We start from the raw sequence: 26,147 nt of genomic DNA on the forward strand, positions 1-26,147 counted from the left end.
GATTGAACGACAAGTAAAGCATACACATTTATTATGAGTCGCAATGAACGAAGTTATGGTCATTAAAGAGAATATTACTGGAGTGAACATCATTATAAAGAGCACAGCAGCACACTGGAAATAAGACGGGTCTATGCTAGTCAAAGATAAGGCATGATAAAATACCAAAATAGGAAAGAAAGATCCTATTTTAGTTCTAAGATAACAGGACAGAAAAGATTGAGCAACTTAGATAAAAGCCCAGCTCCCAAAAAAATAACCAGAGTGAATCTGCCAATAAATCTCGAGTAGGCTCTTTTATGAAGGGAATAGGAGTTCCAGTTGGAGAGGCCTAGGAACACTGAATTCTTCTGGAGCAACACCTAAAGGAAACATGGAGGAATCGTCTGGGGAAGAAATCCCCGTATCTATATTAGAATTCACCTTCAAATACCAGAGTGATCCATAATCTCATGTGGCCATTATGAACGCCTGAATTAAGTTCTCAGCAGAACGCTTCTGATCAGGGGAACCAGATATCTGGGCAATTCTATCACCACGAGATGTCTTTGAGTCGAGAATCTCTATCAATGCTCCTGAGATCTGGCAAACAAACAGTAAAATATGATTTAAGGAGCAGAAACAAAATACTGCTCAGCAAGCAATGAGTACATCCTTTTCAATAGGACAGTTGCCAAAATCAATGCCCTTTATTAATAAATCGAACAAAAACAAGTCCAGTAATTCCACTCAAGAGAGATTGAAGCAAGACCCACTTTCATTGTTTCCAATTAAACAAATTATAGAAAGAAACTAGACTCCAAATCCCTAACACCAATAATTCTTAATAAGTTATTTCATTCTTATGGTCATTATAATCAAGGTGTTTTTATCTTTGACAAGGTGGGTTGCAAAACAACCAAAGCCCTAAGGTAATCCATCAACAAAAAAAGAGAGAAAAATGTCAATTCAAGATGGATAGAATAGAGACACACCTTCCGAATGTTAGCAATGTTTGCTCCCCCTTTACCAATCACTTTACCCACCGCATTGGCAGGTATCACCATATCAAAGTTTGAAGGCGGTGGCAATCTGCAACAAGGATTGTATAAGATACAAAGTCAAACAAGTATATGACATATCAAACTTTGCAAATAGAAGTTGTATGTTTAAAAATACAAACCCTCCATATGGCTTTGATGAGTATGAAGATAAGGAACCATAGCCATTCTCTCCCATCTTCAGAAAAATATCCAGTAGAGACATCATCAGAAAGACGAACAATATTTTTACACAATAGCTCAGATGCAAAACACAAATAGATCAGCTGCAAATATACTAACATTAATTCTATAATGGTCGCTAGAGAGAATTTGGACAGTACCACAAGTAGAATACATGCCCTTGCACATGATCGCATAGAAATTTATTTGACATGTAAAAGAGGCATCTAGAACAAGAAACATGAACTAATTTCCGCCAGATACCAGAATAAAACATCCAATGTGTTTTTTTATCTTTTGGGTGCATAAAGAAAAAATCACATTAATTGGGGCAAAATACATCAGAGTTTTTTTATACAAAAAGAGGACTTCCCCATTAAAGTGCAGAGAGCTAAATGCTGCATAATGTAAACTAAAGGATTAGTAGGGTTCGGCTAAACTGATATTGAAAAAATATCAGTCAAAAATTGAAGTAATGAAAGCATGAATTTTTATGGCCAAAATTCCTTAGAAGGATTCAGTAGCAAAGTTGGAAGAATACTATTGTAACACCATATCTCGCTGACAGGAGTCTGATCATCCTTTGCTTGACCAAGTCCTGCCAGAATTCCAATGTGTTGATCGTAACCATCCAATGCATTTTTCAGGTTCAGTGGAAAACAACAGGTTAGATCTTTCCCTATGATAGTATTTATTTGATGCACATCAAATGGAAGATGCAAAATTAATGTAATTCTAGATTGGTAGGAGACTAACTAGAACCAATAACCAGGATCTGCTATGGATTGGGAAAATCGGCTAGGTCAAATTATGTGAAATTGTGAAATTAGGGTTAGGGTTTGATGGGACCTAGGGTTAGATGGTAGGATTAAGTTAGAAGAGTGTGGATTATATGGGGGAGAAGAGATACTGAAAGTTTTAAACCAGATGACTAAATCTGAAGTTTTTGAGGACTCCTAGTAGACATAGGATTGAGGGGTAAAAGGTACTTTCAGACAATCGGTTGGGTGGATGGTAATGAAATTTGGATCGAGTCTCTCTTGGGGTTTACGGAAGATTCGATCAAAATTTCAGCAGGTTCCAACGGTTAGATTTGGCTGGGAAGATTTCTCGCGAAAAATCACCTTGCATGTGACCTTCCAGAAGAGAAGAATAATCGCAGAATTTCAATTTCAGACTTGCTTGTTTTTTGAAAATATCTTGAACTTTGCAGAGAAATTCCAGCAACTGAATATTTTCTTCAAGAGATCGGCTATGATAGAGTTGAAACTTGAATGGATCTTGATTGGAGATCGATGGAGTGGGTTGGAGAAGGGGATGGCTATCTCAGCGCACCCTGGGCATCTCACCCAACCTATCTCAAGCTTTTTAACAAAGGCTAAAGCCAATAGTTCATTAATAAAATCGTGTACATGCTGGCCTCCCTTACAAACTTATATAGAAGACTCAAAAATAGACTTAGACACTAAAAAGGAAAGGCCTAACCCTACTTTAACTAATAAGACAACCTAAATTGACTACGAAAGTGAAATAATAAAGAAAACAAACTCAAAATAGGACTCTAACTAAACTAAGTAAAACCCGTTTTCTTATTTTCTACCCATATTTTAGGCCCATTAAATTGGCCAATTACAAAATAAACCCATGGGATCAAAAGCCCAACACATATATTACCCAACACAAAGCTTATTTCCACTAAAATAATCCCTAAGTGACTTATTTACATAAAAAATATAAGAACATAAACCTGTGTTCTAACTCAGCACCTTCACAGACATAAATGTAGTTAATCCACAAATACGATAGCAAGTCCATTTATCAGAAGACAACAATCATAGCCATTCAATGCATTTTTTTAGTTCAGCAGAAAACAACAGGTTAGGCCTTGATCTTTAGCATCATCTAGTAAGAAATTTTTCCCTATGATACTATTTATTTGACGCCCATGAAAAGGAATATACAAATATAAGAACATGAACCTGTGTTCTAACTCTACACCTTCACAGACATAAATGTAGTTAATCCACAACTATGAGAGAAAATCTAGTTATCAGAAAACAACGATCATGTGATGTCATTGATATTCCAGGATTTAAAAAGACACCCACCAATATTGGGGACCAAAACCAAAAAAAGGTGTACCAGTTGTACAGGAGGATGGTTACTCATGCAAACACGAGCAATCCCATAATAATGGGGCACTGGAACAAACTAATATGAAAAATAAAGATGATCATCCATTATTTATACCTAGATATTTTTTATTTTTTTGGCATGATATTGACAACCTATGACATAACTTAGGACAGCAGATAGAAGTGCACAAATGTAGAGGAACCAAAATCTCTAGAAACCTCCAACCAGGAATATTATGAGTCCATACATGGACCTTAAATGGGCTGGCAAGTGAACTTCACTACACCCAAGCCCAGCTTTCTAGTTTCTACCAGTTGAATTTTGTCCAACTAACGCGCACTTAAAAAGAAACCAAAGAACAAAAATAATTGAAATTATAATCTGCACACAACATTCTCCAAGTCCACAAAATTGCCCATGTAGTTTTCACTCTCTACTTACCAAAGTTCAGATTTGAGAGAACAAAGAAAAGAAACATTTGTTTTTCAATTGCTGTTGGTTCACGGAGCGGTTTGTGTAATGCTCACATAGCCGGTCACTGACTTTTATCAATGCATCAATTCTTTTAAGCGTGAGTTCAATAAGATATGTCTCAATTCTAGCCTCTATTAACACGATCATATATAGACAATATAATAAGCTCCATTCACCAACAAATTATGTTTAAACCACATAAAATGGAATGAGTTTTACAACTTTAGAATTTATCAATTTTTGATATATCATATTGCTCTGTTTAAATCATTCCTACATCACTCGCTCATATACATAAGTGCGCATAAAATATTCCTCTCAAGCTGAAACCAGAACATATTATTTTAACAATTCTACATCCCCTACCCACAATCCCATTTGGATTCACATGCACACTATACCCCCACCCAACACACAATATTCCTCAAGCCAACCCAAAGATTGGGGACTTTAACATGCACAATCCACGCAATAAGATTTTCAGCACCCAAATACTAATTATTTTGTAAGAAAATAAATTAATTTCCCTATTAACAGTCCCATGGAATTGACTCTCCTGCAGACAAACAGTAATATATCTTTTACAAATTTCACAAAACCCTAAACCATGAATTTTGGGCATTCATAATGCAAAGAGTAAGATTACATTAACTAATATATAATATTCACATCTTGGGATGGCTAGCACTAGGTGCCCTACATAAAATGAACCTCCTAATTAGAAAATCCTCTTAATAATCTTGAAGGATTAAGTGTTTTGTTTACCCTAAGGTCACAGAGGTCATTTAACTTATGTTTAAATTAAGATAATTTAAAATTTCTCATGACAGCAGCATTTGCATTCACCTAATGACACTCTTCACGTGTTGACAACATGAGGCTGCTGAAGGGTCTCAGATAAATCTATATACCTCAACAAATCCAGAGAGCAGCCTTAAGAGTGTCCATCAGTGACCTCATTTTTAAGCGCAAACGGACATATACAACCTACCATATGATAGTGGTAAATTGTGGCTATGCAACTCACCAAAACAAATGTAACAGCTATGTTCAGAAACCTGTGTTCAAGTGAAGTTAAAGCAGCTCCAGGAGCATGACCCATATCCATAAAAAGTCCCCCCCCCTCCCCAATAAGAAAGACTGAGAAAAGTGTCCAATAGGAACATGATCTTTATACATGCATTTTGCAATAATAAAAAAAATATATTGTATAAGAAACTGCATGTAACATACCGGAAATGACCCGTACCCATAGAGGCTGTTTGAGGAAAGCATGCCCAAGCCGCTTCCACTATCAACCCTTTGATCATAGCCGAATGGAGCAATAGCAGGAACACTAGGCAAGGCCGAAGGCATTGAAAGATTACCACTAGAATAAAGAGAATCCAAAGCAGGAGGAGGATTGTGACCACTGTCCTTATCTTTCAAGGCATCATCCCGGAGCCTCAAAACAATCTGAACAAGTGCATCTCTCACACTACTAACCTCTCCAACCACCTAGAAGACCAACAGCAAAGCTAAGAAAATGAACATAAAAAGCAATTACATCGTTGGGGTTATTTACAAAAAGAAGGCACAGATACAGACCTCAACAAGCTCATCATTCACATCAGCACATTTTGGCTTCTCGCCTTTTGATATACGAACATCTGCTTTAGTTCTCTTCCGAATTTCATTTATAATTGAACCACTCTTTCCAATAATACACCCAATAATTTTAGATGGAACAAGGAAACGGATACGAACAGTGTCATCATCGTCGTCATTTATCTTCTCTTGTAGCAGTAGAACGGCTTCAACCGCCACTGATTTCACATCATCTGAAGACTGCCACAGATCAATGACACTTATCATCAACACATAAATACTAAATAGGAAATTCATAGAAAGAAGTTAAGAAAGAAATAGAAGTACATACGTTAAGATCCCACCCATGAAGATAAATCAAGTTCACACTAGATCCTTTTGAAATAATAAAAGCTACTTTATTTTTTTTTCCAAAATCAGAAGAATTATGATGTACAATCTACAAACTATAACATTTTCTAAGCATATTTATCTGTTCAGCCAAGAAGAAAACCTTCACCAGAATTATCTCTAAAAGAAATATATTTTAATTAAAAAATGTGAATGATCCCCTCAACCCCATGGATGTGTAGCAAAAGTTCTTTGAACAGCAGCAGAGACAACACAAAATAATTCTTTTCAACTCCTAAAAAAAAGAGTGTCCCAGTGCACGAGGCTCCTGCAACTGCAGGGTCTGGGAGAGGCAAATGTACACAGCCTACCCCCTACGTCGAAGGAGAGGCTCCTAACAGGAAATAAAAAGGGAAAGCTGAAAGGCCTAACCTCTGTTGATGTGATAGTGATGAGGCACTCGTCACGATCAACTTTTTTGTCATCAACCTCGATACGAGCACCACTTGCCTGCCTCACACCTTTAATGGAACTTCCTCCCTTGCCAATAACACGGCCAATCTTGTCATACGGACACAACAGTCTTACTGTTAGCTCCTCGGATCGAGATGGAGCTACATAACCAGAAACCATAGGAAGGGCACTAGAATACACTGGCCATGCACTCCCTGTATCCGCATATCCAGGGAGATCTGGTACATGAGGTGTAGATCCAATGACTGGGGGAACAGATCTAGAAGGAGGAACCATAGAATCAGCACTTGGATAGAAGCCTGCAGCCGGATAAATAGGGACATCTGATGGGATAATGATACTAGGAGGTGCTTCAGGGACGGATGCCTCAAGAGAAATATCTTCTCTGGGAGTGAACTTGTACATGATAGAAGATATGGCATACAGTGCCTTTTTTACTGCTTCAGCCTCGCCCGTTATCTGCTCACAAAGTAATACATCGTCAGAAAAGAAGAGGTTGAAAGTAAAATAACAAAAGCAAGACAGTTAGCAACTTAGTATGGATAGTTATTTCAGCAGGAAATTTTTTAAACTTAAAGTTCAGGATTCTGTAACACAAAATATGACGTAGGATAGAAGTATGGATTATGATAACAAAAAATCAATAGACATCAATATAAAATTACAAGGTCCTCACTCTATTACATACAGAACCAAAGTCATTCTCTAGAGCATATTATCAGCCAACTCGTTCCTTGCAGTTTAAGCAGTTAAGAAGCAATTTAAATAAAAGGTCAACAAAAATCCTGACAGCATAAATCCAATTGCACTCCACAAATGATACCATCCACAAGGGCAAACCAGTTGAGGTCTAGGGAAAGTCTAAGTATACTATACAGACACAGTAGACGATGTTATACAATAGACATTGATAAAAAATTCTGGCAACTGGACCAAAAGAGAGAACTTTCAATAGAAATCAATATAAAATTACAAGGTCATCCCTCTATTACAATAAGAACCAAAGTCATTCTCTAGAGCATATTATCAGCCAACTCCAACATTCCTTGCAGTTCAAGCAGTTAACAAGCAATTTAAATAAAAGGTAAACAAAAATCTAACAACATAAATCCACTTGCACTCCACAAATGATACCATCCACAAGGGCAAACCTGTCAAGGTCTAGAGGAAGTTTAAGTAAACTACACAGACACATTAGAAGATGTTAGACATTGTAAGCTAAGACATAGAAGCCCAATTCCAAATAGTTGGAAAAATTTAGATCCCATTTTCCCGGGAGTTTGAAAAAAGAAAAGAAACAGGAAAGCCCTATGTCTAGTTCATATTACAGTCAATTGTTATTGTGTAAATACATTCAACATAGGAGAAGTTTGATCTTGCAATATCCCTCTCTTTTAATTTATAATAGATTTATGGAAACGAGAACGCTACATGGTCGCATGTGGCACGTGGCTCCTACGCATAGACACAGGGCCGTCCGCCGCACCCTCAGGGATTTCTGCCTTTCCTTAAGGTGCGGCAGTTATTTCGCATGGCCCTGACCACACACGATCAGTAGCGTTCTTTTCCCCTAAATTTATTTACAAAGATCTTGATTGTAATAGCTATTGCTTACAACATGACTTAAGTTTAACAGATTAGTTTCTGACAACAAATTTACAGACAAGCATCTTTCAACAATCTGCACAAAATTTTAAAAGGATGCTTACCAGAACAAAGTTATCGAAGTCCATAGCACATGAATGAGTGGGGTCACTCGTGTCCTTTGGATTAACTTTGATGTTTGCCCTTGTCTTGTTTCTTAACTTCTTGATAGTTGCCCCAGACTTACCGATGATATTCGCTGCTTGGCTGGAAGGAACAAGAAGGTGTGCTTCCTCTTTATCTTTCCGTTTCTTGTCAGATTCTCCAACTGTAGCCAATGCATTAGCAATGGCTGCATGCACTTTGAGGAAAGCATCCTGGGCAGGGCAGAGAGGATCCATGTCCTCATCTTCATCGTCAACCTCCACGTCGCTCTTGTCCTTAACATAGCAATATATTGTGATAACCCTGTCCTTAGCTCCAGGAAAAGGGTCCACGACCTTAACCTTTGCTCGTGTCTCCTGCCTTATTGAATTTATTACTTTCCCACTCTTACCAATCACACTTCCAATAACGCCGTCTGGGCAGAGGATGCGATATACAATCAACTCACCATCCCCGGAATCGTCTTTGTTGGCTGCCCGTTTCTTCTGGTGTTTACCGTCTCCATCATTATCCCTATCCCTCCGTGAACGCGATCGTTTTCCAGTCTCACCCATACTGGGCAATGGGTATGCGACAGAGAAATATGCCTCCTGGATGCAAAATATACTGTACCAATGAGTATTAAAAAAAAATGGGAATATATAAAAGAATAATGAGAACCCAAACCAGCACTTTCACCGGAACACAAAAAGTAACACAGCCGATTGCAAAAATTGTACAAAGCATAACAGCATAAACACCAAGTTTCCCAACCAAGGACGTGTATTTACGGTACTAAACAGTCAGATATGCTACACACCGAGGAGAAATTCGACTCAACTAACATGAACAAAATTAAGAACAGGGGAAATTGGGTAACGGTAAAATGCACAAAAAAGGACGGAGGGAAAGGAAGAAGAAAGGACGAAGAGACAAGGGGAAAAAAAAGGCGTTCATCTACAAGAACAACCAATAAGCATAATGCATAGAAGAAAAAAAAAAAGGATATAAGAACAACACTAATAAGCTGGAATTTTGCGGCTGCGGAAAAGTCCAAACAATGTTGGAACCTAATCTCAGCAAACAAATCCAGGGAAACAAGAAACCCTGGCAAGAGGCAAGAAAACCCTAACCCCAGATATGAGATAACAGAAACAAAATGAAACGAAGAACTACACAGAGTACAAAAACCAAAAACCCTAGGAGGAACCGTACCTGCAGAGATGGAGAAGACGAGAAAAAACCCCAAACCCTACGAAGAAGCGCAGAGGAATCGTTGACGCCGCTGCTGAGCTTTTTTATGTTTTGACTAATGATTAATGAAACCTCAGTGAGAGAAGTATCTAGGCCTCTAGGGTTAAAATTTTGAGCCGGTTCGTACGATGAGATGTGGAAGGGAACCGGCGATAGGGGGTCGTCAAAGCACATGACCTTCTTAATTAAGCAACCGGTTCACCGGTGAGCAGCCATCATGGGCTATGAAATTATCCCAATTTAAAGGCTTTTTCGTTTTATAAGGTAACAAGCCCAGTGGACTGGGAATGAGGAATTCTATTTTACATGTTCATAAAAAAGTGGGCCGGGCATGGATCATTAGGCGATTTTTTGTTCCAAATGCTAGGAAAAAGAACATTGTTTGGTCGCATGCCCCTCTGCTAACATGAGTAATGAGAAATTTTTCACTGGCCAATGGAAGGCTTTCTGGGTCCAGTCAATCTACAGAGAGTGAATCGATACCTAAAGGAAGCCCTGAAAGGGCTGGCATCCTATGGGTACATGAAAGTGATGAAGTTGCTTTAACTACTGAATCATGCATGTCTATTGGAGCGAATTGAAAGATTTGGCCGAGGGAACAAGCAAGGGATGAGTGCTAGCTAATCTATGACCACCGTTGCGCGTTTGCATGCACTGGTTGACAACCAACATGATTTGTGGCCAGACATAGGAGTGTACGAAGTTACCATTCCGTCCCCTATGAAATCAAAAAATCTCATTCATATTGATGCTCATGCGCTAGTGCAAGGACCCCGCAACGAGACACTAATCTCTTGCTCTAAATGCTATTTAAAAAATGAAACGAGGAATTGGGTTTTATATGATGTCAGAATGGGTACAAATTTGAATGTCAAACCAATGGTGGTGTAGAAAATATTATCATCCATATGAGACCCACATGGGACATAACAGGGGGAGAAAATATTATTGTATACCCCATGACTCATTATGTGAGATGACGCATGATGGAATCACGTCACCATCCTCTCTCTCTCTCTCAAGTCTCAAGCACACATACACCGTATTATTTGTATTGAATTGCCCTGATGGATGGGCATGTTCAATCAATATAGGGAGAAATCCAAATTGCTAAACATCCATTTTTTTTAATATTATTTATAATTCATTCAACAAGAAAGGGAAAAAATAAGAATAGAGGTATTTACAAGACTTACAGAGAGATTGGGACTTCAAGCAAATATTATGGCTCTTCAACCAGTAGTTATAGGGGTTGACTCAACTCTCCGAAATTATTGTTTCTCATTATTAGGAAAAGGTAACAAAGATAAAATACAAGCTTGTTTTATAGCAAAAGTAATTAATCATTGTTGTTTCAATATGCACTCGTCTAGATAAAAAATTTCCTTGTTCACTAATAAATCAACAAATTAAAACTCATGTTTCTATAATTAATTCGATTCATAAATTTGTAAATCTAAATAGTTTTTGATTTTCAATGGGATCTAATTCTACCCAATGTGAATGAGGCTTAGAACATGTCCATTAATATAGGAGATAATTTATCTCTAATGGGATCTAATTCTTCCGAATGTGAATGAAGCTTAGAACATGTCCATTAACAATCCAATCCACCCACAAAATTTATTGTATCCAAATATATGGAAACTGATTTTTCAATCTAGAATGTGGTGATTAATTTTTATTTTAGGCTATTTTCATTCACTTGCCTTGCTACACTTTACCATTGAAAATTTTAATATAATCTACTTCAAACTAACTACATAGGGCCAAAAGGTCCAACTGCTCTCCTATATGCTTTTAACTGAAGATCATGGAGAACAGGAGAAATGACACATTGCCTTATTTCACTTGATTGATATGAGCCAAGAACTCACAACTATGAAAAACCCCATCTGTGAACCTTCCATGGTTTGAAAGTCCAGCTCTTATGGCATCAGATATTTCATCACTAAGCAGGGGTTTCTATGTCATCTATAACTGGGTGAATCTTGGCTGATCAATGGAACTGCTTCTGAAGAATAATCAATTTTGGTCTGATTGGAACTGACTGTGTTAACCGATTTTGGTGTCAGTTTCAAAACCTGGAACTGATTATTGATTTCAGTTTGGGTCCATTACAGCCCGAACCGATTAGTAACCCAACCGATAAATCGAAACCAAGCCGACTAACACCCTTACACAAAGGACATGTTGGCAAATATTGACCAGTGAAAATATAATACATAATATTGAAAGGTTGTAATATTTTTTGTTGAGGCTGAAACAAACATTGTTTTTTATTCCTTGGAAGTGGAAATCTAGCATGGGGATTCAGAATGTAGCAATCAGTGTCCCTTTTCTCTTTTCCCCTGCTACTATTATTCTCCCCTCCATAGGGACAATGTTGCTGTCCCATTGTCTTCAATATGATCCATGACTGACCCAAATGCTATTTTCAAGTAGATGATATTTTTCCTCCAATTCCATTTGTTTTCATGTGGTGGAAAAATAAGATTTCTTACAATAGGATTTATAGTATTTGTTGTGATGCAAAATACTAAAAATTACATTGAAAAAAAAAGAAAAATCATGTAAAACATCATTTGTAAGAAAAATTTTAAGAAAACAGAAGGAGCCTTCATGGAGTAGGAAATAGCCTATTCAAATGAACCAAAAGCATATTATTCACTCTTATCAGTGAATTTTCTCCCACTTTTAATGGACTATAGATGCCCATGCCAGTCAATAGATTCCCAGTAAACCATGCACATAAGTTAAAAACTTACAGCGATATTTCGCCATGGCCAACCTCTTTTGAGGTTTTGCAAATGGTGAACAGAGGTAACATGCTCTGTAATTGACTCAAATTCCTTCTCTCTGTTTTTTTTTTTCTAGGGCATTGAAGCTGAGGAGCTTAAAGTACTTGTGAATTAGGGTTTCTTGTTATTCTTCCTTTCATTTATTGCACTTCATGTTTTATTTGGATTTCTTACAAAGACAAGTACAGAGAGAGGGAGACATTATTTATTAATACTTTTCCTTGAGGGGAGAGGTGTTTAGAGTGAGACATCGCCTCTTTGTATATAGGGAAGGCCGGAAGAAATACAACTAAATTATCTCTACTTCTGAAGCCACAACTCAGGTGAGATGGGTTGCATAGTCAGTAGATAAACCTACGAGGTGAAAATCTTTATTGCATACTCCACTCCTCTAAGGAAGAATCTATGGCTCCCCATGTCCTGCACAGATTTAAAAGAAGCAAGTGGATTAGAAACAATCTCTCTCTCTCTAACAAACTGCATCCAATTGAGAATAGTAGTTGAAGTAGCACTCAGAACTCACATGTAAAATTGGTTAGGAGTTCAATTATTTAGGATTCAATAACCGAATTATCAGAATTTCAACAAAAAAATAAGAAAAGTCATTCATCAGAACTGCAGGAAAAGAAAGTCCATCTGAAAATTTTTCAGCTGAGATGATGTAAAATAGCATTTTGGATAATATCTTAGGAGCTGATCCAGTTGAGTCTAACAGGGAATGCTCATGGTGGAAAGCTTTTCAATTAGTAAAATTGTATTGTTGGCCACAATACTTGCAGCTGAAGTTGATGAGAGCAAAAGTTGATCACATATGAAAAAGCTTTATAGTGTTGAGGAAGAGGAAAAGCCATAACAGTTGCCTCAACCAAGGACCCCAATTAGAAGAAAAACTTAAATCAGTTTCTAGAGTTTTTCATATTCCTAGTTTTGCATTAACCATCTAGTTATCAAACGGGAAAATGGAACAACTCAAGGTCTTGTACAGCTCTTCATGGAGTTGTGTAACTTCATGTCAGTTTTCATGTCTGCAGATTGGATAACAGTAATATAAGATCCAAGTAATCCATCAAAACAAATCCAGAATGTTGACTAGTAGTCCTTCACTCCTTCCAGTTAAGAGTGCATGCAGGATCCTTAATTAGTCATGATCTGGTATGGGGAAACAGCACAATAAACTAAATGAAATACCTTGCAAACAATGAACATACAAGATAAATGATTAGACAAGTCTTTGAATAGTAGTTTTGCTTTGTTCAATTGGATGGGGTCAGGTATGAACATGGCCATCTTAATTGCTGACTAGCACAATCAAAACTTACACTTATGGCTGCTGCTTCATTCATTATATTACACAATATGACATTTGAAAAGCAACATAACTGCATATGTATATTGTAAACAGATTTTTTTTTTTAAAAAAATATATCTATAGAACTATACATTTGAATAGATTAGAAATATTTAAATACAACGTCCCGAATAAAGTATTATGTAAAGGAGCATGTTAAGTTGAAGTTCTTTGTTTTTCCCCCTTTCTTCTAATTAAAAGCTTACTAAAAATTTAAGGTGAAATGGAACATGGAAGAGAGGAGGACAAATCCCTCCAGACCTTCAAAACCCTTACTTATGAAGGTGCCCTTTATTTTGGTCATGCAGTGGGTTTTCCTTTCCCTATTTTTCTCTTTTTACCCCTAAAGAAGAAATAACAAACATCATTAACAAGCAGTCGTTTTCTAGGACCCTGATCTAGTTGGTGTGTCATGGCTGGATATGGTACTCATTTTCTTTTAAATTTCTTTACTCAATTATTTATCTAAGTAAAATGGAACTTAATATTTTTAGTTGCACTCTGAATTTACATTTTGTAAAAGTGAATTTAAGTAGATTGTGCTAGGTTGTCAATTGAAACTAAATTATTTAATAATCTAGAATTTGATATCAGATGGGGATGCTTTATGGTGGATTTATCTTGAGTCATGATTCATGACTGGTTTTATTAAACAAAATCTATATCAATTCATCAATGGATTTTATGGAATGATTTTTATCTCTTTGCTGGAATAACAAAATGATTTCCTACTCTGTTGACGAATTAAGATGGTCCATCTTTATGAAAACCATATGGACTTCGACGCTATGGTAAACGAAACCAAATAGTTTTTCAGGTGGCAACCAAAAATAAATATAATAGCAATGGTGCTGTATATAAATTGAAAATCAAGACACAAGGTGCACATGCAGAGGTCCCACAGGAATTCTGATCCTCAACAGACCAGGTTAGAGAGGGCCTTGCAGAACCAAGTCACAAGGGGAGAAGCAGAACAAGAGGTAGTCCACAGACTACATGGTGTACAATTAAAGAACACCATTGGCTATCCAGTTCACAATGAACAAATACTTTGCGGAATCTTAAAGATAAAAGTTATCCAAGTCAATCTATAATTAAATGACAAACAATTGAGATATCATATGATGCTGGGCAAATCTAGCACAAAATTTTAATTTTCACACCAAAATATATTTAGAACCCATCAAAGTGAGGTTCCTGAATGAATCCTAGATCATAACTTCATAAAACTCTATAGATGGGCTGACATTTATGGAAGTAGAGAATTATTCTAACCTCTGCAAGCAGCCTCTTCATTAAAAGGGGTTTCTGATGTTGGCGAAGACAGAGAATTGCATGCTGATTCCCTAGCATCAATCAGCATCGCAATTACCTCCCTCATAGTTGGCCTATTTAGCGGTGTTGTGTTTGTACAGAACAAGGCGATCTTGAGCACTAAAGACATCTCCTCGACTGTACTCCTCACACTCAGATCTAGCCGGTGATCAAAAATATTGGATGTTGGGACCATACTCTGTATTGACCTCCTTACCCAAGTTACCAGGTCTCCTCCTTGGTCAAGGGGCTGAACAGGAGACCTTCCAGTAATTAATTCGAGCAAAACGACTCCAAAGCTGTAGATATCACATTTCTCAGTGACTTTCATTGTGTAAGCGTACTCTGAAATTTAAAAAAAAAAAAAAAAAAAAAAGATTCTCAGATGGCAAACACAAATGAAGAGAGAGAGAGAGATTAGAAAATGCATAAAGAAGGGAATAAAAGCTGAAGTGAGCAGATAAGGTTCTTACCGGGGGCAATGTAGCCATATGAACCTGCAACAGCAGACATGGATTTTGAGTATGGAAAGTCCATCAACTTAGCCAAGCCAAAATCTCCAACATGAGCCTCCAGACTTTCATCCAGTAAAATGTTGTTTGATTTGATATCCCGATGGATTATTTTAGGTTTGCAGTCAGAGTGGAGATAGCATAAACCCTCTGCAGCTCCAAGAGCAATTTTATACCGAGTATTCCAGTCTAACAGGCAGTTATGCCCATTCCCATGGAGGAACTCTCCTAGGCTACCATTCTCCATATACTCGTATAAGAGAAGGTTAGAATCTTGGTGGTAGCAGAAACCATAGAGCTTCACAATATTGCGGTGACTGATCTTTCCCAGGGTTGATATCTCAGCACGAAAGCTGCGGTCAACATTAGATCCTTCTCCACGGGACTTCAGCTTCTTAACAGCAATAAGTTTGCCATCAGGCATGATAGCCTTGTAAACCGTTCCACACGCTCCTCTCCCAATAATTGCACTCTCTGAGAAATAACCAGTAGCTTCTAAAAGGTCCTGATATGTAAAAACTTCTTTGGCAAGATAATAATTGTCAGACATGTCAGGCTTAATTTGATCTTCAAGCGAAACAAAAACAGGCCCCTGGCGCTTCATAACCCAACAAATACCCACTGTAAGAAACAAAGAAATTAATCCTACAGTCACTGACGTAATGGTTACTATTTTCTCCTTCAATGAACTCTCCTTTATCCAACTTGGGTGCGGAGTGAAAGATGGAACTAAAGATGCATGGCAAGAGTTTGACATCAACCTGCATAGACCATTATTTCCGGCAAAATTGCTGGGATCCATCCTCCGGAAAACAGGGGTATTGGGCACAATTCCTACCAGGTTATTGTTAGAAAGGTTGCAAACCATTAAGCTCAACAACTCACCTATGGAAGGAGGTATTTCACCAGACAGTTTATTGTTGTTCAAGTATAGCGACTCCAACATCTGCAAATTTCTCAAATTGTCTGGAATTGCTCCGGAGAGTGCATTGTGGCTGATGTTGAGAGCAATCTGCAGGGCAGTAAGTTGACCTAGCTCAGTGGGTATATTGCCAGACAAATAATTCCCTCCCATTTGCAACTCTGTGAGTCGGGACAGACTGCCTAAAGTATGTGGTATAGCTCCATTCAGTCTGTTGTCAGATAGTTTCAACAGTTCCAGATTCACCAGATTGCCAAGCTCTTCTGGAATGTTACCAGTGAACTGATTTCTGCTCAGATCAAGCCTCTGAAGCTTGGAGCAGTTGCCAAGCTCATGAGGGACACTCCCTGAGAGTAGGTTAGATGAGACATTGAAGGTAACAAGCTGCACTAATTCTCCAATTTCTGAAGGTATTTGACCAAAGAAATAGTTGTCCGACAAGAGAAGCCGCTCTAGCTTTTTAAGCTTGCCAATTTCTGGGGATAATGGCCCTGAAAATCGGTTCTGATACAATTCTAAGGCTGAGAGGTTCTGCAGTCCAGATATTTCAACAGGAAGACTTCCAGTAAGCCGGTTGCCACCCAGCATTAACTGTACAAGAGACTTGCATGTTTTTAGCCCATAAGGAATGTTACCAGACAAAATATTTGACCCAAGGCTCAGAAACATTAACTTCTGCGACTTGCAAAGCTGTGGCGGTATGCCACCTACAAATTTATTCTCAGAAATGTCAAGAACAGAGAGATTGCTGTTAGCCCCAATGAGGGCAGGAATGGTACCCTCAAGGTTGTTGTCGAAGAGTTGCAAATTCTCTAAGAAGGCAAGGTTCTGAAACTCTAAAGGAATTCGACCTGTCAAATTATTGATGGACAGATCTAAGCTCCTTAGTTGTCCTAATTGCCCAAGCTCCCTCGGAATACTTCCTTGCAGAAGGTTTTCAAAAAGATGAAGCAAGTGTAAATTTGGAATCTGACCCAGCTCCGTGGGAATCAACCCCGTTAACCCATTTTCAGAAAGGTCAATCTCAACTGCACTTCTACAATAGCCAATTTCCCTTGGAATTGTCCCATTCAACTGGTTGGTGTAGAGATACAACCTTTTTAGATGGGATAATTTCCCAATCTCTTTTGGTATGCTTCCACTGAAAGCATTGTCATTCAAGGCAAGCAACTCCAGGCTACTGCAATTCCCAAGCTCAGGAGGAATTTCACCATATAAATGGTTTTGCCAAAGAATCAATGTAGTGAGATTCCTAAGCCTTTGAAGCTCCCCAGGAAAAGAACCTTCGAGCCTATTCTGTGCCAACCCTAGAATCTCCAGGCTATCACATTCACTGATTTCAACTGGTATTGGACCTGAGAGAAGGTTCCGACCTGCTCTGATAATCCTAAGCTTTTTCAACATCTTAATTGATGAAGGGATAGTGTCTGTCAGATTATTACTGTAAAGGACAAGCTCTTCAAGAGACATCAAGTTTCCAATCTCAGCAGGGATTTGACCATACAGATAGTTCTCACTCAGAAAGAGCTTTCTTAGTTTGGACAATCCAGAGAGCTCGGGGGGTATTTCTCCATGGAATTTATTTGTGCTAAGGTCTAGAACATCCAGGTTCAGGCAGTAGGCCATTTCCTTAGGTACAGGACCAGAGATGAAATTGCTTGACATGTTTAACACAGTTAAGTAATAGAGCTCACAGACCACGGGAGACAGATTCCCAGACAAATTGAAGCTGTGGAGATTTATGGAAGTTACCTTAGAAATGGTACACCCTATTCCGCTCCAACTGCAAGGAGTTGGATCCAATGGACTCCAGTTTTGAAGATTGTTACTCTTGTCAATGAAGCTGTTCTTGAACTCCAGAAGGGAATTCCCCTCTTCATTTAGTGATACAACAAAGATAAAGCAGTAAGAAATCACCAGTATTAACTGAAAATGATTGTTGACTGGAGAAAAAGCCTTACGAGTTGCCATCTCAAGACTATTTCTCGAACAAACAGAGGAGGGGGAAAGCAGGAGAGGAACAAACTGTTAAGCAGTGGAGGAGGAAAAGAGATGACTTTTTGAGCTTATGATTTGAATAACAAGAAACAGCTATAAAGATGAATGCAATTTGAACTTCCCCTGGTATATGGTGTTAGCCGTTCCATCTTCAATGATAGAACCGGTAGCAAGAAAGGATTGAGGGGCAACATGAAAGCAGGCCAAGAGGCTTCTACGGGAAAAATCTCATTAACAAACATGTCCTGACTCAACAATTGAGAGCAATGCAAGCAGCACTGCAGTCACAGGCTTGCAGGAGCAAGAAAAGCGATCAAAACCAGTTGGAACCGACAGGAAACAAATAAAATGACTAATACAAGAGCAGAATCTGCCTACATAAAGCTCAATTTAGCACATGATGACACGCTGCAGCTGAATTACATTAAGGGTTTAAGTAAAATTCAAGTGTAAATTGCCCAAAAAATAGAGATGAAGAACGTTATCTGTCACAATCAAAATCAGACATTTCTTGATTCTAGACGAAATGGAATCAAGCTCTACAAAGTAAGAACAAGCCAAGGAAGAAGCCCAAACTAAATTAAATTATCTAAAACTAACAATACCCATAAGGTTGGGAAAAGAAAGAGAGAGAGAGGTTGAAAGTGAAGAGATTAGATTAAGGGGATTGAAACTGAACTGGGCACAAGCTAGAGAGCCAAATGGGAGTGAATTACAAAGCCTGAGGTAGGGATGGAGCATTTAAGGAAGAGATAAAGGAGTGAGATAGATAGAGACCTTTCATTCAAAAGGGCAAGAAGCTCGAGAGATGAGTTGGTGGTGGGTGGTAGGCGAAGGTGGCTGTCAGAGAAGTCACGATCCAAAAGGCCAAAACCCAAAAAACCCAAATCGAATTCAGAGTCAACGAACGCTTTCCAACATCAACTTCGCTTCCTCTTCCTCTTCTTCTTCTTCTCCTTCTTACGATCAATTCTGCTGCTTCTCCTTATAGAACTCTCCCACTTAATCATCATGATCATTGTCCTTTTCATTTACTAAAAGAAAAAAAGAATCTAAATCTCTCTACTGCTAATGCTGCTGCTACTACTACTGCTTTATACGGCGTAAAAGAGAGAGGTTGGTAGATACGACTTACGAGTGGGTAATCTCCGCCATTGTTGCTCGCTGGGCCATGAATTGAGGATTTGGGAACGAGGGCTTTGAGTGCTTTTGTTCTTTTGGGATGTTTTTGGGATGTTTCTGGTCTAGAACGTCATGATTTCCACGAGGAATGTTAAGAATCGAAAGCAAAACTTCGAGTGGAAAATTTGGGCCACTTTCATTAGTGGGACTGGAATCTCTCTTTTCTCGCCTACACAGTTCAATCACAAGTCCCCAACAACATTCTCACCCTCTCCTCGTGTCTCCAACTCCAACAGTCCTGCTCAGCTTTCTTTTTGTTCCTTCTTTTCTTTCTTTTTCCCCTCCACCAACTGTCAAATCAACTGCCGCTTGCAGTGGAATTTAATCCGTGGAGGGCTTGTGGCCTGAACGTTGAGTTACAGTTGAAGGGTCGGATAGGGACGTGGGCATGATCCGTATCCAATGTGCTTCTAATCCTGTCCTTAGTATCCCATGGAAAGCAAAGTCCTGAAAACCAAATGAAAAAATAAAAACTTCCCCATAAAAGTTCAATGGGAAAGCCACAATTCCTCTCAACAAACTAGGTGTTGTGGTTTGACCTACTCTAACCTAATCAGGGCAAATCTTTTTTTTTTTTTTTAAATACAATAAATATGTATAATTAAGAAGAAATAATACAAATACAAGCTAGATGATGAGCTATAGAAATAACATGTCTATCCATCTTCTTAATACACACTGAATTAAAAGACTTCGAATGGATATGAGATCATAGAGAATAGAAAATTCCCATGGCCAGGGTTGGAGATTGATTGTTGTAGCCAATTGATCATCTTTGTTGAGTATGTCTAAATTTCTATTCTATGTCCTCCCATTGGTATTGCACTAAAGATTTCTTACAAGATCCCACGGGTTTTTGTTTCTTGCACTAATCCTGTACCACCAAAATCCAAATATACAGATGCAATAGAATTATTAGATAATATTACACCAGCCCATCCTTCTTGTTTGAATTCTTGATCAAAACTTCCATTGGACATGGTGAATAGTTTGTCCTCAGTTGAAATGTTTAGGTACAACTCCAATGGTGTTGGAGGGGCATCAATGATGGATAAAACCCCTATCTTATAAGATAAGAAACTTGATAATAATCTAAGGTAAGTTAGAAAGAGTTTTCCCAAATTGTTAAAAGGTTTCCCACCAGTAGATGTTGCGGGAAACAATTCATACAAAGAGGGATTTAATGTGAAAGAAAGTAAAAATATCGCGGAGTTCATGGTATGGGATGTGAGAGGGCGTGAGATGGAATTGTATATTATCGTTGTATGGATGCTTTTCCCATATAGTTATTTATACGTTTTAGAAGCACGCATAGAATGAAGAGCCTACCTAATGATTGCGTATTTGTTACTCAATTAAAACATAATGTTGGAGCTAATGGGAATACTAATTGTGTCTTGTGCCTAACCAGCATGCACAAAGACCTATGATCATTACTTCTTGTCATCAAGGACTAAGGAGAGAGAGTCAAATAATGTAATTTTGATCAGGTTTAATAAATGATTGTCTGCGACTATGCATCGTCACTCTAATCAACAATTGCATAGGCTTTACCTATCATCAAAAAAAAAGGGCTGATGTTCTCCGTGGTACAGTGCAGTCTGCGTTCAAATACATGGGCCTGTCATTTAAAAGGGCAGGATAATCATTTTGCCCACCTCCATGTGTTTGGATGTACCCTATGCTCCTGATATAGAAAACATTCTCTCAAAAAAAAAGCATCAACGATTGCATAGGCTTTCAAGAGTATGATTTTAGTTATCGATCTAGATCGGTTGAATTCGGCTGATTCATACTGGCGTCGACATAGGTTGATCCCATATTGGTGGAATGGCACGCATAGAGGGTGAACTTGTAAAAAAAAATGATTTTTAAGGAAAAATAGAAACAAAACCTTCCGATCCTAGCCTATCTGTATTGGTATCATATCGGTTTCAGGGATATCAATCCTTGATTTGATACCACGCACGTACTTAACCAATGATCGAGGTATTGGTTGGCCGATTTAAAATCAAAATAATTTTTTTTTGGGTAAATTATAGATCACCCCCTGTTTTTCAATCGAAACTCATATCACCCCCTGGTTTTTGAAAAAACTCAAATCACCTCCTCATTTAGATCCCGAAATGCCAAATTAGTCCCTGATGTTAGCTTTATGCTGTTAAGTGATGATGTCACTCAGTTAAATAAATTTAAATCCCTAAACTACCCTTGACCAATGTAAATTTACTATTTTATCCTTAAATCTAAAAACCCCAAAATCATCTTCTTCCCATGACCTGCAACTCAAAATCCATGAATGTTCTCCATAGAATTCTTGTGCTGTCAATCATAAATCCATGAATGTTATTCCGAAATATTCTGAAGAGAGATCGATTAGATCTAGTGGTCTGCGAGAAACTTCTGTGAAACCGCTGAATGGGTCAAGAAAATCTACAAGCCGAGATCTTCCCATGTCTAAGAAGATCACCGAGGTACTCTAATAACGAAAATACACCGGCATTTGTCGACAACAAGGCCGGGAATAATAAGGCAGAACTATTGGTTTGCCGTAACGGAAATGATTTTTTAGATAAAGAAATTTCTTCTGAAGTAACCTAGTAAGCAAATTCGGGGGAAAACCGGCCAAGAAATATTGGAGTGCAAAGGGTTTTCACGAAGGCGGCAGGAAAAGTTAATGAGGGCGTTAATGTCCAATGAATTGGCAAAGTACAGGGAAGGCATTGAGAATGAGATTTCTACAGGTTCTCCAGCAATGACGCCAATGGGAATGGGAATGGGAATGGGAGGGATGAAAAGGAGGAGCAATCTTTGAATGATATAAGCGAAGTTGTCAATCTGCAACCCCCTGTAATTTCTCGTGATTTTCATTTTGAGACCGTTTTCATTATTTTAAAGCCAAATCCAACTGAATTTATAGCTGATAAATTGGATTTTTTTTCATTTTTGTGCGGTCATTCTGATACAATTCGAGATGGGTTTTTTAGGGTTTTAGGGTGAATAATCTGCTTTCTCTTTGATAAGAAGTCATATGTAAGCAACACTTGTCGTAGAACTTGAGTTGGGTTTTGGGGGGTTTTAAAGCTTTGCTCGTGTGTTCTTTGTTGTAGCTTCAGTAGTCTTCTTCAAATATGCTGGGTTTGAACTTTGTGGACCAGAGGACTCTGTAATGGCCTTTTGAAGGGCAGATTTTCCAAGAAGACATCTATCAATCTCTCATTTGGAGGGATTCACATCCTCTACTTCCATCCTACTTCCACGCATTTTGGGAGCGACACTTGTACTGACAACCATCCAACGGTTGTTAGTCCAAAATTTCAAATTAAAGTGGAATGGGTTTTGAACCACATTAAACCCAAAAACAACCCCAACCGATCCAAACGACCCAAAACCAAATCCAACCCATTACACGCAAGTGATAAGGTTTCAAAACGATTTGAATCCCAAATTTCCCAAAATCTCGATCCTACAAAACCCTGCTCTGCAACCATTAGGGCTGCAACAGGGTCGGGTTGGGCCGGGCTTTATAGAACCCTAGCCCAACCCTAAGTCCCCTTAGCTGGGCCCAAGCCCGACCTGACCCTGACTCAGGGCTAGGAAAATCCAACCCTGACCCGCCCTCAGGGTCGGGTCGGGCCGACCCTAATTGGCCCTGATCATGGGGAGGGGAAAAGAAATGCATGGGTTGGAATGGGCTGGGAAGAACTTATTAATTTTACATAAAATAACAATATAATAAATTATATTATAACACTTATTGTCTTCATATATAGTATATTATATAAAAAAATGTGGGTGAAATTTAAAGTTCATAATGTATAAATTATATCAATATATATTTTATAGTATAACTTAAATCAAGGTCGGGCCGGGCTAGACCAAGCTTAGCTCGAGGCCTCAACCCTAACCCGACCCGACCCTAACTCAGGGCCAGAAGTTTCTAGCCCTGACCCGCCCTTAGGGCCAAATATCTCAGCCCAGACCCTGTTCGGGCTCAGGGCGGGTTCGGACCGGCAGGGCCAAACTTGCACCCCTAGCAACCATCATTACCAAGAAGGAAGCAATCGATTTCTGCAACAAAGTGGAAACCTCCGTAGATCTGAGCCCACCGGAAATGGGTGATATTGCAGCGTCGATCTGAGCCGCGGCAACCAGCGTGGAGAAAAAAAAAATCCAAACCCAAACCCAACCCATTTCACTTTCCCCTACCTTCTTCATCCCTCACTCTCTTCTTCCACCAATCTGCCGAAACCACACCATTGAAACCCTATCTCTAAACTCCATCAAGTTTTGCTCTCTCTCTCTCTCACTCGCTCTCAACCCTCTGTATGGTTTGACACCATTCAGTTAGGTTTCTAAACCCCAAAGCTGCAAAGCAGAAAGCAAGAAAATAGAGCTTTCATTCTCCTTTCTGTTGCTTCTTCCTTTTTCGCCCGCACTAGATCCGTCAAGAAGCTCTGCAGCTCCTTCGGAGCCACCGGTTAGATAATTCGGAATCAAATTCCATCGGCGAAGGGAAGGTGAAGAAATTGTACAATTCATTTGAATCGTCGGCAGATCCCAGGGAGAATAATAATTCATCGATGAAGTCCCTCTGGAAACACATGTCGGAGGAATTGCTTTTAGCTGATATGGATCCCAACGTGGTTTCTAGTTTCAGACATGCTATGTCGTCTAGGCAACTGGGTATGAATCAATCGAAGATATTGAGGCCGCTTGTGGGTTCGAGCTCTAGGGTTTCACCTTTATCCGATTATCGTAGTCGATTACCCGGAACAGAGGATAAGATTGTTGTGTATTTCACCAGTTTACGGGGAATTCAAAGGACTTACGAGGATTGTTGTGTTGTTCGAAATAATTTAGTGGACTCTGTGGATGAGAGAGATGTTTCTATGGACTCAGCTTATAGGGGAGAGCTGCAGAATGTGCTGGGGTGGTGATTAGAAATTTTTCTTGGGTTTTCTTTTTCTGTGTACGTAAATTGTTTTCCAACAGGGCATTCTTATTCATCATCTACCTGAACATAATAAAGAAATAAATTGAATTTTTTGATCGGCTTTGTTACCATTATTGTGTAGATCTATATGTGAAGTTTAAATTTGCAGTTCTAGAAGATAGAAATTGAAGTTCATTTTTCTGATAGTGCAATGTCATCTATTTTCGGTGGGTTCAGATTGACGGAGGTTTCCACTTTGTTGCAGAAACCGATTGCTTCCTTCTTGGCAACGATAGTTGCAGAGCAGTGGTTTTGTAGGCAGAAGGATGGATTGCGAAGTAGGGTTTCACTTTTTCCCCTTGATGGTTGTTGCGGCTCAGATGAACGCTGCAATGTCACCCATTTCCGGTGTGGTTCAAGCAGATTTGTGGAAGAAGAAGAAGAGAGCGAGGGAAGAACAAGGTCGAGAATTTGGGAAATTTGGGATTCAAATTGTTTTGAAACCCTTGCGTGTAATGGCCTAATGGGTTGGGTTTGATTTTGGGTCGGTCGGGGTTATTTTTGGGTTTAATGTGGTTCAAAACCCATTCCATTTTAATTTGAAATTTTGAACTAACAACCGTTGGATGGTTGTCAATACAGGTGTTGCTCCCTGAATGCATGGAAGTAGGATGGAAGTTCCATCGATGGAAGTAGAGGATGTGAATCCCGAAAGTAGCTTTTAGGATTTTAGCTCCTTCCCTGTTTTAGTTATTCTTTTATTTTTGTTGGTACGGTAGCAACAACAGAGGAAGAAGAAAGAAGAAGAGGAAATCATATTGGTTTTAGGTTAAAACCTTATCTTTTCAATTTTTTATTGTTTTATTTGTTTAAATTTAAAGAGTAAATATGTCATTTCATTTTTTTATTTGATATAAGTTAACACCGTTAGTGTAAAGGGGGACGGTTGAGTTTTTTCAAAAACCAGGGGGTGATCTGAGTTTCGATTGAAAACCAGGGGGTGATCTATAATTTACCCTTTTTTTTTCTAAAAAAAATTATATCCGTATCAGATAAGCTGATTCCTACAAGTCAGATATCAATATCGGTCACAATCAAAACCGATACAAATCTATTCCTAAAACAAAATGTCAATTCGGTTCTAATCCTGAAGTGGAAAGCATTGCAAAGACCAATAATGCACAAGAAAGGGAAAAGCATATTTCTTTTTCTATTATTAATGACCCAAGATGAGTAACCAAAAAAAAACCAGTATGGCAGTATGTATATAACTTGTGACCACACCATAGGAAACATCATTTAGCTATCCAATCAGGATACAAAACACTCATTAATAGGGATGATCATTAGCTTAACAATTTTTTTAGGGAAAGTGTTGGTATGTCGTCAACTTTTGGTAAGCTAGTGGTATGCACCAATTATAAGGTTGGATATAAAAGGACAAGAGAGTCATTTCCAAAGGAAACGAGAGAGGATGACACATACTAGGCACCTTGGCCAGCGTGCCTATCTTTTTTCCCTTTTTTTAATAGGTATGCTTAATTGGCTTGACTCTTGTTGTAATGGCCATGTCATTTATATGGACCAATGACAGATGGCGAACAATGCTTTTGTTCTAGTTACTTAATTTTCATTCTAACCGTGAGAAATTTTTGTATAAAAAGAGCAGGACTGAGTTCGTTTTACCCATGATGAAAAGTGAATTTCTTACAATCTAACCCTTCTACTGGCATGAAAAAATGCATTTTGGACCTTTGTAAAAATAGGGTTAACGATTACCAAGAGTCAAATCATAATGCCAAATCACTTTAAATAAAGAGATTTCCTCTTCACCATGGGCTCTTCATCCTGGGTGAGGAAAACTTTTTCCAAGAGATTAAAACATTGTTTCTTTGTTTTTATCATGGTTGATAGATAGCAATATGATAGTGACTATATGGGTATGAGAT

General features: G+C 38.5%; 3 protein-coding genes across 4 annotated transcripts; 1 reads left to right on the forward strand and 2 right to left on the reverse strand.

Annotated features, from left to right (window-relative positions):
• Nucleotides 1–8: 8 nt before the first annotated feature.
• Nucleotides 9–9,161, reverse strand: LOC122651800 (KH domain-containing protein At4g18375). 2 transcript variants are annotated; one of them, XR_006331514.1, is made up of 8 exons: nucleotides 9,147–9,161; nucleotides 7,913–8,542; nucleotides 6,162–6,662; nucleotides 5,400–5,639; nucleotides 5,046–5,309; nucleotides 1,175–1,218; nucleotides 975–1,075; nucleotides 441–582 (listed from the first exon to the last, which is right to left on the reverse strand). XR_006331514.1 is itself a non-coding variant. In XM_043845337.1 (7 exons), exons 1-7 carry the CDS (start codon nucleotides 8,504–8,506, stop codon nucleotides 451–453), a joined length of 1,884 nt encoding a protein of 627 aa, XP_043701272.1. In that variant the 5' UTR covers nucleotides 8,507–8,542; the 3' UTR covers nucleotides 9–450. The 2 variants fall into 2 exon arrangements, 1 of the variants encoding a protein (XP_043701272.1); XM_043845337.1 differs by lacking the exon at nucleotides 9,147–9,161 and having other exon boundaries at nucleotides 9–582; nucleotides 975–1,071; nucleotides 1,163–1,218.
• A 3,046-nt stretch (nucleotides 9,162–12,207) lies between these two features.
• LOC122651864 (leucine-rich repeat receptor-like serine/threonine-protein kinase At1g17230) lies at nucleotides 12,208–19,416 on the reverse strand. Its single transcript, XM_043845424.1, has 3 exons — nucleotides 15,122–19,416; nucleotides 14,610–14,993; nucleotides 12,208–12,406 (listed from the first exon to the last, which is right to left on the reverse strand). The coding sequence occupies exons 1-3, from the start codon at nucleotides 18,051–18,053 to the stop codon at nucleotides 12,390–12,392; spliced, it is 3,333 nt and encodes a 1,110-aa protein (XP_043701359.1). The 5' UTR covers nucleotides 18,054–19,416; the 3' UTR covers nucleotides 12,208–12,389.
• A 2,185-nt stretch (nucleotides 19,417–21,601) lies between these two features.
• On the forward strand, nucleotides 21,602–24,202 carry LOC122651121 (uncharacterized protein At3g28850-like). Its single transcript, XM_043844447.1, has 2 exons — nucleotides 21,602–21,736; nucleotides 23,705–24,202. The coding sequence occupies exons 1-2, from the start codon at nucleotides 21,602–21,604 to the stop codon at nucleotides 24,200–24,202; spliced, it is 633 nt and encodes a 210-aa protein (XP_043700382.1).
• Nucleotides 24,203–26,147: the final 1,945 nt, after the last annotated feature.

Source organism: Telopea speciosissima, chromosome 2 (assembly GCF_018873765.1).
Source record: "Telopea speciosissima isolate NSW1024214 ecotype Mountain lineage chromosome 2, Tspe_v1, whole genome shotgun sequence".
In the NCBI taxonomy this organism is placed as follows: domain Eukaryota; kingdom Viridiplantae; phylum Streptophyta; class Magnoliopsida; order Proteales; family Proteaceae; genus Telopea; species Telopea speciosissima.

What these genes read in the sequence shown, in the direction of transcription:
- LOC122651121 (XM_043844447.1), top strand. Translation starts at nt 21,602, where the DNA reads ATGAATGTTATTCCGAAATATTCTGAAGAGAGATCGATTAGATCTAGT. An exon ending in TGTCTAAGAAGATCACCGAG is followed by an intron (nt 21,737 to 23,704) that starts GTACTCTAATAA and finishes CGCCCGCACTAG; the next exon opens with ATCCGTCAAGAAGCTCTGCA.
- LOC122651800 (XM_043845337.1), bottom strand. Translation starts at nt 8,506, where the DNA reads ATGGGTGAGACTGGAAAACGATCGCGTTCACGGAGGGATAGGGATAAT. An exon ending in ACTTCGATAACTTTGTTCTG is followed by an intron (nt 6,663 to 7,912) that starts GTAAGCATCCTT and finishes CTTTGTGAGCAG; the next exon opens with ATAACGGGCGAGGCTGAAGC. An exon ending in TCATCAAAGCCATATGGAGG is followed by an intron (nt 1,072 to 1,162) that starts GTTTGTATTTTT and finishes TCCTTGTTGCAG; the next exon opens with ATTGCCACCGCCTTCAAACT.
- LOC122651864 (XM_043845424.1), bottom strand. Translation starts at nt 18,053, where the DNA reads ATGGCAACTCGTAAGGCTTTTTCTCCAGTCAACAATCATTTTCAGTTA. An exon ending in ATATGGCTACATTGCCCCCG is followed by an intron (nt 14,994 to 15,121) that starts GTAAGAACCTTA and finishes TTTAAATTTCAG; the next exon opens with AGTACGCTTACACAATGAAA.